This window comes from Propithecus coquereli, unplaced genomic scaffold, assembly GCF_000956105.1.
Source record: "Propithecus coquereli isolate 6110/MARCELLA unplaced genomic scaffold, Pcoq_1.0 Scaffold83, whole genome shotgun sequence".
NCBI classification, from domain to species: Eukaryota; Metazoa; Chordata; class Mammalia; order Primates; family Indriidae; genus Propithecus; species Propithecus coquereli.
In genome coordinates this window covers 3,411,043-3,424,459 of record NW_012154507.1, presented here as the reverse complement: position 1 = coordinate 3,424,459, position 13,417 = coordinate 3,411,043, and the positions used below count along the sequence as shown (strand labels likewise).

The following is a 13,417-nucleotide window of genomic DNA, read 5'->3' as shown; positions in this document are numbered from 1 at the left end:
ACTTTACTATACACTACTGTAGACTTTATAAATACTGTACACTTAGGCTACACTAAACTTGCAAACAATTATTTCTTCGATAATAAATTAAACTTAGTTTACTGTAACTTTTTTACTTTATAAACTTTTTTAAACAAACATATTGTACAACTGCACAAAAATATTTTCTGTCTTTATTCCACAAGCTTTTTTCTAAATTTCTTTTTAAGTTTTAAACTTTTTTGTTAAAAACTAAGACAGAAACACACACATAAGCCCAGGTCTACACAGGATCAGGATCATCAAGATGTCACTAGGCAATAGTAATTTTTCAGCTACATTATAGGTTTTTTTTTGGAACAGGGTCTTACTTTGTTGCCCATGCTGGAGTGTAGTGGAGTCAGTGTAGCTCACAGCAACCTCAAACTCCTGGGTTCAAGCAATCCTTCTGCCTCAGCCTCTCAAGTAGCTGGGACTACAGGCGTGTACCACCATGCCCGGCTAATTTTTCTATTTTTTGTAGAGACGAGATCTTGCTATGTTGCTCAGGCTAGTCTTGAACTCCTAGCCTCAGGTGATCCTCTCACTTCGGCCTCCCAAAAATGCTGGGATTATAGGTATGAGCCACTGCACCTGACCTAGCTCCATTATAATCTTATGGGATTATACCTTTGTATATGTGGTCCATCATTGAAAGAAATATCCTTATGTGGCACATGACAATAATCAATAAATGGCTTATATTAATAATAATCACAAATGGTCCATGGACATTTTTGTGTGTGTGATGGAGTCTCACTATGTTGCCTGGGCTAGTCTCAAACTCCTGGGCTCAAGCGATCCTCCCACCTCAGTCTCCCAAGTAGCTGGGACTATAGGCATGTGCCACTGTGCCCAACTTTACACTGCGGTAAAATACACATAAAATTCATCATTTTAGCCATCTTCAGTGGCATTCACAATGTTGTGCAACTACCAACACTCTCTAGTCCCAGAACATTTTCATCACACCAAAAGGAAACCCCATACCCATTAAGCAGTCACTCTCCATTCCTCTCTTGCTTCCCAGCCCCTGACAAATACTCATGTGCTTTCTGTCTCTAGGTCCAAGGACTTTTTAAATAATGAATTAACACTTGACTGGAACAATTTTCTAAGGTAGAATGAAGCATTCTTTGGAATCACTGGTCCTCTTTAGGTGAATCTTGGCTCAAGGCAAACTTCTGCTAACCATTGTTCAAGTAAACCTGTGAGTCACTTTAGACAATTCTGTGACCTTAGGGTCAGAAATCCCTCTCCCTTTCAGTAATTAGACCCATGCTAAGCTATAGAACACTCTCCTGTGAATTTTCTAATGGTAGGATTCCCAGCCTGCCTGGCACTGTGGAGTAGACCATCTATGTATGTAAGATGCAGAATGAGCAAGGCCTTAAGATGTTTTTTCATCACATGGTGGAATATCACCAAAAAGAAAACGGAAAAAAAAAGAAGGAAAAAAAAAAAACCAAAACCCCAAAACCTCCAAAAAGTTGAACCCACAGAAAACCTGAATGTCTGTTCTTCAGTCTGCATTTTGAAACTGCTTCTGAGGCTGCAAACGTTTTTGATCAAGGGGTAAAAAAAAGTGAACCTGGACACAGAACTAGAAGTCCATTTCTTGTCTTTAGGATGTAGTATCATTTCCTTTTTGGCCTCCGACCCTCTCACACCCTTCCTTTGGAGTGTGGAAGACTGGGCAAAAATAACTTTGTTCTTCCCAGAGTCTATTTGGTGGATGGCTCCACACTCCTTCAGGGCAATAACAGGGGCAGGAAGGTTACCTTTCCAGGTAGCACAGTTTTTCTTTCAGAAACAGTGAAGGCAGAAGGCTTCTTAGGCCAAAGAAATAAATGTCACAAAGACACACAGAAGAGATTAGAAAACAATGTCTTTGGCCCAAGATGTAGAAGCCAGAGCTTTTATTTATTTAAATAAAATCTAACACCGTTCCCATGGCAAACAGGCAGCAAAGTCTTGTCATTTTCCACTCTCTCTTCATCCTGCCTCTGCATCCTACCCACACTGCTTCCCTCACCCACAGGGTGAAAGCTGGACACGACTCTGGCACAGACAGCACTGGGTGAAGCTGGCTTTTTTGGGAAGTGGAGGGAGCGCGGTGACTCTGAGTCCCAGAACCCAACGAGGCTCCCTAACTCCTCCTGGCCCCCCTGAGCAGCAGCCGGGGTCGCTTTGTTGCTTGGGGGCCGAGGATGGAGTCGAGGTAGGGGTAGGGTGAAGGAAGAGAGTTTTGTTTTTGTTTTTTATTAAAGAGATGGGGTTTTGCTCTCTGTCGCCGCCCAGGCTGGTGTGCAGTGGTCCAATCATAGCTCACTGCGGCCTCGAACTCCTGGACTCAAGAGATCCTCCCGCCTCAGCCTCCCGGGTAGCTGAGATTACAGGCCCACGCTACCACACCCGGCTGGGAAGAAGGTTTTAACCAGCAAATTAGCCCAAGAAACTTCACATCTCGAACTCCCAGAACTGTGCCAAATCTCGGAAATGTCCTGAGCTAGAGTGACCTTAAGGTGGACAAAAGAGAATTACAACTCTCTGGGGACGCCGGTCCCCGGGCAAGTCAGTGAGAGTGCGGGTCCCCTCCTTTGCAGCGAAGGATCGCCCCACAGCTTCAACCCAGACATACCCAAAACTAGGATCTCAACAGAAGGGACGACCCAGGAAGCGTCACTGAAACAAGCGCGCAGGTGATCCTCATCGTGGGCAAGTTTGGAGCCGCCCGTGCCTCGAGCATCCCTCCCTGGGCGCTCGGGCGAGAGGGACTCCAGGGTCCCGCCCTCTGGAGAGTTCAGTGACCGCGGTCCCATCCATGCGAGCCCCGGACGCTCGAGAAGAGCGTGCTGGGAGCCGGGAGGACCCAGCGAGGGCGGCTGCAGCAGGTCCCTGAGTGCAGAGGTCGCTGCCACTCAGGGCGCCCAAACTGCGCCCCACGCACGGCCCTTGCCCAGACGAGGCTGTGGGCTAGGGCCGAGGGCGGGGTTCGGAAGTGGCAGCACTCGGCTCCCTTCGCCAAGAGTGAGGCAACTCCGGGAACTTCCCGGGGCTGTCGCGCGCTTCCCGCAGGCACCTCCCCCGCGCCCCACACGCCCGAGCAGCGGGCGGGCACACTGACCTGAGATGGTCTCCTGGTAGCCCTTGGTGAAGAACTGCATGGCCGTGGCCGCCCTCCAGGGCGTCTTGAGCAGCCCTTGCCGCTGGGGGTCCTCGCCCAGCGAGCGCAGGATGGACGAGTAGGCGGCCGCCAAGTTAGGGAGGTTCAGCTCGTTATCTTCCTCGCTGCGGGTCCGCTCGCCCTTCCAGCTGTCCGCGGGCTGGGCGCTCTTGGCCTCGGGCCGTGGGGACTTCTCCGCTGGCCGGCTGGGCCCGGGCCGCGGCGGCTCCCGCTCGGGGAACCCATTGCTGCACCTGGCGCCCCGCGGCTTTTCCGCCTGCGCTCGCACTGGTCCGTCCTCCATGCGCCCGCCGCTGCCGCTCAAGAAGGACCCTGGGAAACTTCAGGGGCTGCGACTAAACTTCCCGGCGGCCGCGGACGAAGGGTAGTGTCTGGAGTCACCTGGGGAAGGTGGACGACCGGCCGAAGTCACGTTCCCTGCCAGGGGCCGCTGCGGGCCGGAAAGCCCAGCGCGCCTCCTTTATAGGGCCCGGAGCCTCGGCCGGCGCCACGGGGCGTTCCCATTGGCCGGCGCCGGTTCGCGTCACGGCGCTCGCCCCGCCCCCGCGCCCTGCCCTCCGGGGGTGCCCCCAAGCAGGGGCGGCGGCCCCGCCGGGCGCCGGGAGGAAAGGTGGGGGGACCTGGGCCGAGGCGCCCACCACGCCTCCCGCGCCGGGCCCCAGGAGCGGGTTGGACTCCTCCAGTTACTGCGGGATGAAACGAATCCGAAAAGAGTCAGGCGTCCAAGAGCTGGAAGCTCGGCGACGCCAGAAGCGGTCTTAGCGCCCGGTCAGCCCTCCCCCCAGGCGGAGAGGGCGCTGCATCAGAAGTGCTCCTGGTCCCCTCGCCCTGAAAGACCAGCAAACAGGTGGTCTTGCCCGGGTTAAGCCCTTGATGAGGAAACCAACTCTTAAGCATTTAAGGCAAGAGAATAACTCTTGCTTTGTTAGTTAAAAATATGTCCAACTGGCGACCTATGAATCAGGTGGCACCGCTGTCAGGACAAGTGTTACATCGAGTGGACCCTTATGCGAGTCCCTATATCTAGAAGGATAGCATTTGTGGTGGCCAGAACTTTGACCCTGGAAAAATTGATTTATAAGCAAAGAAAAGGTAAAAGCTTTCATTTAAAACCCATTTGCGTTTTCTAGAAATGCAATTGTGAAAATTCGGTGCTCGATCGTTTTAAAGTGACGTGCAAAGCAAAGCCCCTTTCCCCAGATGTTGGTACAAATTGTGAAATGCTATTGATCAACTGGACTATTAACCAGTGACATCTGCTTTGACTGTTTTTTTTGAGATTAAAAAATGGACCCTTTGGCCTCTCCGGTGGCTCACTCCTGTAATCCTAGCACTCTGGGAGGCTGAGGAGGGAAGATAGCTTGAGGTCAGGAGTTGAAACCATCCTAAGCAAGAGCGAGACCCCATCTCTACTACTATTAAAATAGAAAAAATTAGCCGAGCGTAGCGGCACGCACCTGTAGTCCTAGCTACTCCGGAGGCTGAGGCAGGAGGATCGCTTGAACCCAGGAATTCAAGATTGCAGTGAGCTATGACAGGGCCACTACACTCCGGCCTGGACAAAGGTCCCTGTCTCTTAAGAAAAAAAAAACTAATGTCCTTATTTCTAACATATAAGCAGGTAGCAGTTATTAATAGGCTTAGGATCAGGAAAACTAATAGGAAAGCCCCTGGAATTATTCTACACTAATAAGTTTGGTCATTATATTAATAATTAGTAATTAGTACTTAGTGGATGTCTGCTACAGACATATTCCTGTTCTAAACATTCAGGAAAGAAATATATCTGGCCTTGTAGGCACTTTTAGTCTAAAATAGAAGAAATATTTTTATCAATGGGGTTTTGCAAAGATAATTTTTGAATTCCCATGTATATTAAATACCAAATTATATAAATCAAGAAATTCATATTTCATTCCTTGGAAAAAGGCTATTTGTCATTCTCCTCTTTATTGTAAATATTTTGCTACCAGCAAGGACATGCAATGTTTTTTTCCTCTATCTACACTGCATACTATCCACTGATACCTCCTGGTCAGATTTATCTGCTGGGTGTCAAACTAATTCAAGCATAGTTGAAGACAACATTCAAAGGATGGCCTTGCATGCATGTAACTCATGAAAACAAAGATACAGAGTGAGGTACTTTAAAAACATAGGAATGAAATGGAGATGGTTTCAGTAAGAATTTTATTTTAGGCTGGGTGCAGTGTGGCTCATCCCTGTAATCTCAGCACTTTGGAAGGCTGAGGCAGGAGGATAGCTTGAGGCCAGGAGTTTGAGACCAGCATGGGCAACAAAGTGAGATACTCATCTCTACAAAAAATTAAAAAAATAACCAAAACAGCCAGGTGGTACACACCTGTAATTCCATCTACTTGGGAGGCTGAGGTAGGAGGATGGCTTGAGCCCAGGAGTTTGAGGTTGCAATGACCTATGATGATGCTACTGGAAGCTCTCAGAACTCTGTTCTCTTGGGCCTTTTTATGCCGGCTGTTGCCCAAGCAACAGAGCAAGACCCTCGCTGTGTCACCTGCGCTAGAGTGTCGTGGTGTCAGCCTGGCTCACAGCAACCTCAAACTCCTGGGCTCAAGCGATCCTCCTGTCTCAGCCTCCCGAGTAGCTGGGATTACAGGTGCACACTACCACGCCTGGCTAATTTTTTCTATTTTTTAGTAGAGACAGGATCTCGCTCTTGCTCAGACTGGTCTCGAACTTCTGACCCCAAGCGATCCTCCTGCCTCGGCCTCCCAGAGTGCTAGGATTACAGGTGTGAGCCACCGAGTCCAGCCAAAGAATCTCTTTTTAGTGGTAATCGTTTGTTTCCTTTAAAAACATTCATAAATGTTAACTAATATCATATTCATACCCAAAGACAATTGCTAAGGAAATTTTTACCCTAAAAATTAACATTTTCTTGTACATACTGCTGCTGAGGCATAAGCATTTTGTTTCCAATTACCAGCAGTCTCTGGATTCGTGCTATAATATATCCACTTGTAAAATGGAATCAGTGCCTTTCAGCCAAATGCCCAAAGGTAACACAAGAAAACTTTAAAGTCACCAACATTATATAAACTTATATAAGCTTAATGGCAAAATATAGATAGTTGGCAGGGAAGTTGTAAGTAGCAACAGGAGAAAAAAGAGGAATAAACTAAAAGAGGAGGAGTATGTCCCATAGAACTTATTGCACAAATGGCTCAACAGCAGAACTATGAGCATTCACAGCCAGGAATTGTAACAACATCCATGTTTCTAACCCAATAAAGGGCCCATTTTCAGTTCGGACCCGGTCTGGGAGTTTCTACCAAAAAAAACCAAGGAATTTCTAAAAATTCTCCCATTTCTAGGGTAGTAGCAGAACAAATAAGGGAGACATATAATGTCAAAGACCTAACACCACAGGGGTACAGAAATGGAAAGTCACTTGCCTAGTGTAATATTATGATAGATGTATATATTGGTTTTTGTTCACAGTTCCTGGCTCATAACTCGTGTCTTTTTTTTTTTTTTAAGACAGAGTCTTGCTCTGTCACCCATGCTAGAGTGCAGTGGCGTCATCATAGCTCAGTGCAACCTCCAACTCCTGGGCTTGAGGATCCTCTTGCCTCAGCCTCCCGAGTAGCTGGGACTATAAGCACCTGCCACTGCACCCGCCCCCCTAATTTTTCTATTTTTTGTAGAGATGAGGTCTTGCACTTGCTCACGCTGCTCTCGAACTCCTGAGCTCAAGCAATCCTCCCAGAGTGCTAGGATTAGGCTTATAGGCATGAGCCACCACACCTGGCAATAACTCTTTTGTTATAAGGCTGGGGCGCTTTAGGTCTCAAAAGCAGGCCTCATAAAACAGAATCAATCTCTCTCTCTCTCTCTCTCTCTCTGACCTTCTCCTGCTCTCCTTTTACCAGCCCAAGGCAGGATTCTAATCTTACCCCACCTTTCTGATTGTGAGTTATAAGACCCTGCTCTAGAGAGGTCCCTGTCCCACACCCTAGAGGAAGGAATGCTGCACAAAGAGGCTTAATCACATTTCCACACGGTTGTCCTTGGTTCAATCATGCCTGTCCAATGAAGTCTCCATAAAAGGCCCAAGAGGACAGAGTTCCGAGAGCTTCCAGACAGCTGACCATGTGAGGAAGTTTCCTGGAGGGTGGTGCCCAGGGGAGGGCATGGAAGCTCCTCACCCCTTCCCCCATACTTTGCTCTGTGCATCTTTTCGTCTGTATCCTTTGTAATGTCCTTTATAATAAACCAGTAAATGTATTTCCCTGACTTCAGTGAGCTGCTCTAGCAAATTAATTGAACTCAAAGAGGAGGTCGTGGGAACCCCAACTTGAAGCTAGTCAGTCAGAAGTTCCAGAAGTAGGCCTTGCAACTTGCAACTGGTGGGAATGAGTGGGCAGTCTTGGGGACTGAGCCCTCAACCTCTGCAATCTGAGGCTGTCTCCAGGTAGATAGCATCAGAATCGAATTGAATTAGAGGACGCCCAGCAGGCAACCCCTGCTTTCACGGAAGTCCTCTGTGTTGATTGTTGTTGTAATGAGGGAACAAAGGAAAAACACGGTTTGAGTTTTTCCAAACACCAAAGGTAACAGATAAAGTAAAATTAGGCATTTGGCAATGGTAATAGGAAAAAAGTAAATTTCTTTAAATGAACTTGATGGAGGTTCTATATTTGAAATCCAAACTTTGGAGGAGATTCTGGGTCAAGGTAGAAAGGTACATAAGAAAAATATCTTTATCGTACCCCTAACTCCCAGAAACAGGACTGCGGAGGCCATAGAACCCTGAGATGTCTCATTAAATCCACCAAATACAGGGAGAAACAAACTGAATGGGAGCGCTTACCTTTCTTCTCTTCAGTCTGAGGAGGACCTGAACAACTTTTGGAGAGAAAATGGAAGCATAGGAACACTAAGCTGGCTCTGAGATGAAAGGGAGGCTCAAAGGCTCCATACTGAGTGTAGGAAGCTATCCAAAGCTCAACGTTACCTCCTAAGGGAAAGGTAGACATACCCCAAGCAGTTGTGTGTCTCTGGTAGAGGATCTTTAACACATCTCAGAAGAACAAGCAGATGCCAAGAAAGAGGGATGCGAATAGAGAATGTACCCGACCACGGCTGAACTCTGTCCCAGCCTCCACGGTGCCTCGCAGAAGAAGGGATGTAACACAAACTCCTCAAGCCCCAAACCGTAGCAGAGTCAGGAAAACAAATGGGCTTCCGTTATAACGGGAAACATAAAGAAGTCACCCTCAACAATATTGGAGAAATAGAATGCCTGGAAACGGCCACCTAAGCATGGGCAGGAGGCAGAGAAACAACATGGCAACTGTGCAAACATACAACAGCCAAACAAAACAAAATGAAACCAATGGGGGGAATTACATAGCATGCAGGAGACGTAAAAGCAAAGAATGCAACTGAGAGGAAAACAAAGCTCATGGGGCGGAGGAAAATTCCTCACAAAGTGTTTTATGCTACAGAGCAACTTAATAAAAACATGAATTTTCAGTGTAGTGAAACTGCACTCATACTGCATGAATATATACAAACAAAAAATAAATTTTAGGGCCTGTCGAGGTGGCTCATGCCTGTAATCCTAGCACTCTGGGAGGCCAAAGTTGGAGGATTGCTTGAGGCCAGGAGTCCAAGACTAGCCTGAACAAGAGACCCAATCTTCACAAAAAGATAGAAAAATTATCCGGGCCTGGTCACATGTGCCTGTAGTCCCAGCTACTTGGGAGGCTGAGGCAGGAGGATCGCTTGAGCCCAGGAGTTTGCAGTTACAGTGAGCTATGATGATGCCACTGTACTCCAGCCTGGGTGACAGAGCAAGACCCTGTCATAAAATAATAAAATAAAATAAAGGAAAAAAATGAATTCAATAAGACAAAAGCCAAGATAAATAAAATAATAGAATTGAAAAGGGAGCTGCAGATCTAAGGAAATAAATTGAGGGCCATCATTATTATGGAATTAGTTAAAAAGAATCATATACAACATATACACTGTTGAAAATATAATTACTAACATGAGAAAAGGCACAAGAATAAATGCAGAATAAAAAAACAAAGATTAAAGCTATTAGAGAAGACAAAGATAATCCAGTGTAAGGCTATTAAGGTTCCTGAGGTAGAGAACTCAATAAATTCAAGGAAATGTAATCAAAGATGTGAGCATGTTCCTCTACCAGAAAGAAATCCATACATTTACGTTCAGTTGATCTTCAACAAGGGTGCCAAGACAATTCGATGGGAAAAGAATAATCTTTTCAACAAATGGTACTAGGACAACTGGATATCTATAATACATACACAAAAGAAAGACGTTGGACCTCTGTCTGACATCATAGACAAAAGTTAACTTGACAGTGTGTTGGCTTGTACCTATAATCCTCCCTACTTGGGAGGCTGAGGTGGGAGGATCACTTTATCCTCAAGGCCAGCCTAGGCAACATAGCAAGACCCTGTCTCTTAAAAAAAAATTAACTCAACATATAATAGGTAAAATTATAAAACTCTTAGAAGAAAACATAGGCGTAAGTCTTTATCACCTTGGATTAGGCAATTAAATTTCTTAGAAATGACAACAAAGGCAGAAGTAACAAAAGCAAAAAATTAGAAAAAATAAGAGCCATGCCAAGCGGTGGTAAAGAAACAAACTACAATGTCACATTGTTTTAGTTCATGCCCAGCTCCATCAATTATTTTTGTTGACCACAGGCAAGTTTCCTAACTTCTTTAAGCCTCAATTTCCTCATGTGTTACAGTGTTACAATAGCAGAATCTGTGTCATGGGCTTGTTGTGAGGGTTTCAGAGAGCAACAGTATTAGACACATAAAAATTGAGCAATAAGTGTTACCCATTATTGATAGCAAGAGTGTTTATAATACAAAAGGAATATTTGCTTTTTTTCCTTTTTTCTAGAATATTTTAATTCTAGAGAGATCCCTTGGAAAAATAAATATTTAAGTGCTGATTTACTTAAGAGAGTCCAAGTATAGACAGAGAAACTTAAAGTGCTATTTCTTATCATTAACTGACAATCAGAAGTTAAAATATTTCTAAAATTATAATGTAAGTCAATAGGATATGATTTGTTTCAAGATTTTCAGCAACAGATTTATTAAGTGAGGTAAAATTGTATTGTAAATACTACAAGTTTGGTATTTTTTTTAAATGTACTTGGTGCAACACCTGATTGTGGCAGTATGGAATTATATCTCAGAAGATGCATTTTGCTGAATGAAATTTACTCTTAAATGCCCATATGCTGAGTTCCCAATTAGGCATTGTGAAATGGCACAATCCAACAAGAAAGGTTGTCAAACGTATGCGTGACCAGAACACTGGAGCAGGGCTCTGTCATCGGGGACAGGTATCTGCAGAGCATTGCCTCCAACACACCAGCATCTGATGGCAAAGTCATACATGCATCTGTAGGATTCCACCGCTCCCCTCCTCTCCCCATCTCCTCTAGCAATTAGATGGTAGTTATTTGGGGAGGATGGCTACTTTATCCAGAGTAGAGGATTTATTTTCCAGTCAACAGAAGCTTTCAAGTGGCAATTTAACTGTCAATGAAAAATAAATAAAAGGTGTTGCAAATTGTGCAAGATCTTAGCAATTCATGGAAGCTCTGTTTTTATTGAATGCATCTCCCTCTCAGTTGCCTGGGGAACTGCATTTTAATGTCACACATCAAGCCGTTCTTTCCTGAATGTAATTGTAGTTTTTCTGATGCCATGGTTAAAGCTGTTCAAATGTTTGGCTTCTGGCAAATATTTCCTAACATCATTCATGACAGTGATGGATCTGAAGCAATATTAACACATTTTAAAATCCCGCTAACTTATTAAATAACCAGCGAAAGAATCCTATATAAATTGAAAATATCTTTATTACCAGAAGAAGTGTCTAGGGAGACACATATGAATCTGTAACAGTCTGATGTTTTCAAGACTGTGATTGGTCCTTTGCAGGATGGCATCTTAGAGTCCAGCCCTGAAGTCACCTGGGGATGCCATATAGCAAGATGAAGGCCGTACTGGATGGACCATTGGTTTTTGGAAGTCACTGCTAGATGCCTACCCCAATAGCTTTTCTCCCTTTCTTCTTTTACTAAAAGATTTCCAACTTAGTTCAGAGAGGCCTGGACTTGGCTAAAAAAACGCATTTTCCAAGTTCCCTGCAGCTACAATGGCACATGTCATAGTTCTATCCAGTGAGTTATCAGTAGTTGCTGGATGGCACTTCTGGGAAAGACCTTTAAAAGGGGCAGATAGTGCTCAGCCAATAGGTCTCCTTATACCCATCACATTCTTCTCTTGCTGGGAGTGCAGAGACCACGCTAGAAGTGGATTAGCCATCTTGATCCCAGAGGCCGCTAGATCATGCTCAGGATGGCTGAGTAGAAAGATGGAAAGATCCTGAGTCCCTGCTGACACAGCCAAGCCTCCATTCAGTCTGGGCCACCGCCCTCCAGACTTCCCGCTACTTGAGAAAAACAAAACAAGATACTGAGCCACTCGTGTCTGAATCCCTATCATCAGTAGCCAAACACAATCACTAACTGATACAAAATGAAGTTAAACCACATCACAATGAATATAATTATCGAATTTTTAATGATAACTCTATGGCATTAACAATCATATATCCACAACTGCTATGACAATTTGAGTAAGAATTCCCTGACATCATATAAAATATACTGATGTCGCTGTAGATAATTGAAAATTAAATACCAGACAATCTTTGGCCATACTCCACTCCAACCCTACTTGGGCTTCTGACTCCCACCAGATGCTGGGTCCCTCTTTGACCAAGTCCCTCTTCTCAAAGTTAGCCCTATTTGCCTAGCCCTTTCTTCCACCTCAACCACCTGTCCACATTCCTGTCTATTTACTATGTAACTTAGCTTGTCTATCTCTACGGCCCCAGCCTAGCTCAGCCCTGATGCTCCTGTACTTTCTATCCCCAAAAGATTTTTTGCTTATCAAAGACAGTTCTCTTCCCTGTGCCCCTCGACAGAATTCTGTATCAATTCAAACTAACATTTTCCCTCTACTACATATGTTATCTCAAAAATCTTGAAGCTTCCTCAGCCAACTTTTAGCTATTTGTTGAAGTTCAATATCATTTAATATTTGTGAAAAAGCTTAGTCCACAAAGGAAACTCCTGACCAAAAATGTATGCACTGTGTTTATCCAAAGGTCTAACGATCGCTCCATACTCTACCTGTATAGTACAAATTTCTTTTCTAAGTCTAAGGACTATGACAATTAATACCCATGTTATATCCATTTGTTTATACCCATTTGCTCCAGGAAAACTGAGTTTATGTACAGTCCTACCCAGGTATCAGATTCACATTCACATGAGGAACACTAGGGATAAAAATGTTTGAATTTTAGGCTGGTCGGGAGGTATTTTTGAGCAAGAAAGCCTCAGTGATACCCAATTTATGACATATAAGAAGTCCCCTGTGGGAGTCTCTCTGAACCTATTCTGGTTCAGGGGCTGCCCAGTTTGCAAATCATAAAATAAAAAATTAAAAAAAAAATAGTCCCCCATTCAGCCCCTGAACAGAGCTGACTTTGGCTTCCAAGTACAATGTGGTGGGGGAAGATGAGAAAGGCTTTGATGGCATTAGAGAAACAGGTATATCCCAGCAAGATCAGTGAGTAGGTCCCGGCTCTCGGGAAATAGCATCCCGTGGGTCCCTATATTTGCAAAGTTGAGGAGAATCTAAGAGGAAAGTTGTGTAAACTTTCTTTTCCAAGGCTGCTTCATTTTCTTTCTCTTAACTTCCTGGTTTTTTTTTTTTTTTTTTTTTGAGACAGAGTCTCACTGTGTTGCCCGGGCTAGAGTGCCGTGGCGTCAGCCTAGCTCACAGCAACCTCAAACTCCTGGGCTCAAGCGATCCTCCTGCCTCAGCCTCCCGAGTAGCTGGGACTACAGGCATGGGCCACCATGCCCGGCTAATTTTTTCTATATATTTTTAGTTGTCCGATTAATTTCTTTCTATTTTTAGTAGAGACGGGGTCTCGCTCTTGCTCAGGCTGGTTTCGAACTCCTGAGCTCAAACAATCCGCCCGCCTCGGCCTCCCAGAGAGCTAGGATTACAGGCGTGAGCCAGCGCACCCGGCCTAACTTCCTGGTTTTACCTGACCTGTTTCTTTCCTCTTCTTTTGGCTTTTTCC

At 45.0% G+C, this 13,417-nt stretch overlaps 1 protein-coding gene across 2 annotated transcripts in view; it reads right to left on the bottom strand.

Annotated features, from left to right (window-relative positions):
• Window positions 1-3,635, bottom strand: part of GCH1 (GTP cyclohydrolase 1) — a 57,878-nt gene extending 54,243 nt beyond the window's left edge. The window contains exon 1 of one of the 2 annotated variants that reach the window (XM_012663827.1): window positions 3,146-3,635. In XM_012663827.1, coding sequence (XP_012519281.1) covers window positions 3,146-3,488 — 343 coding nt within the window. In that variant the 5' untranslated portion in view covers window positions 3,489-3,635. The remainder of the gene's footprint in view (window positions 1-3,145) is intronic. The other variant, XM_012663828.1, reaches the window with a different exon arrangement.
• Window positions 3,636-13,417: the final 9,782 nt, after the last annotated feature.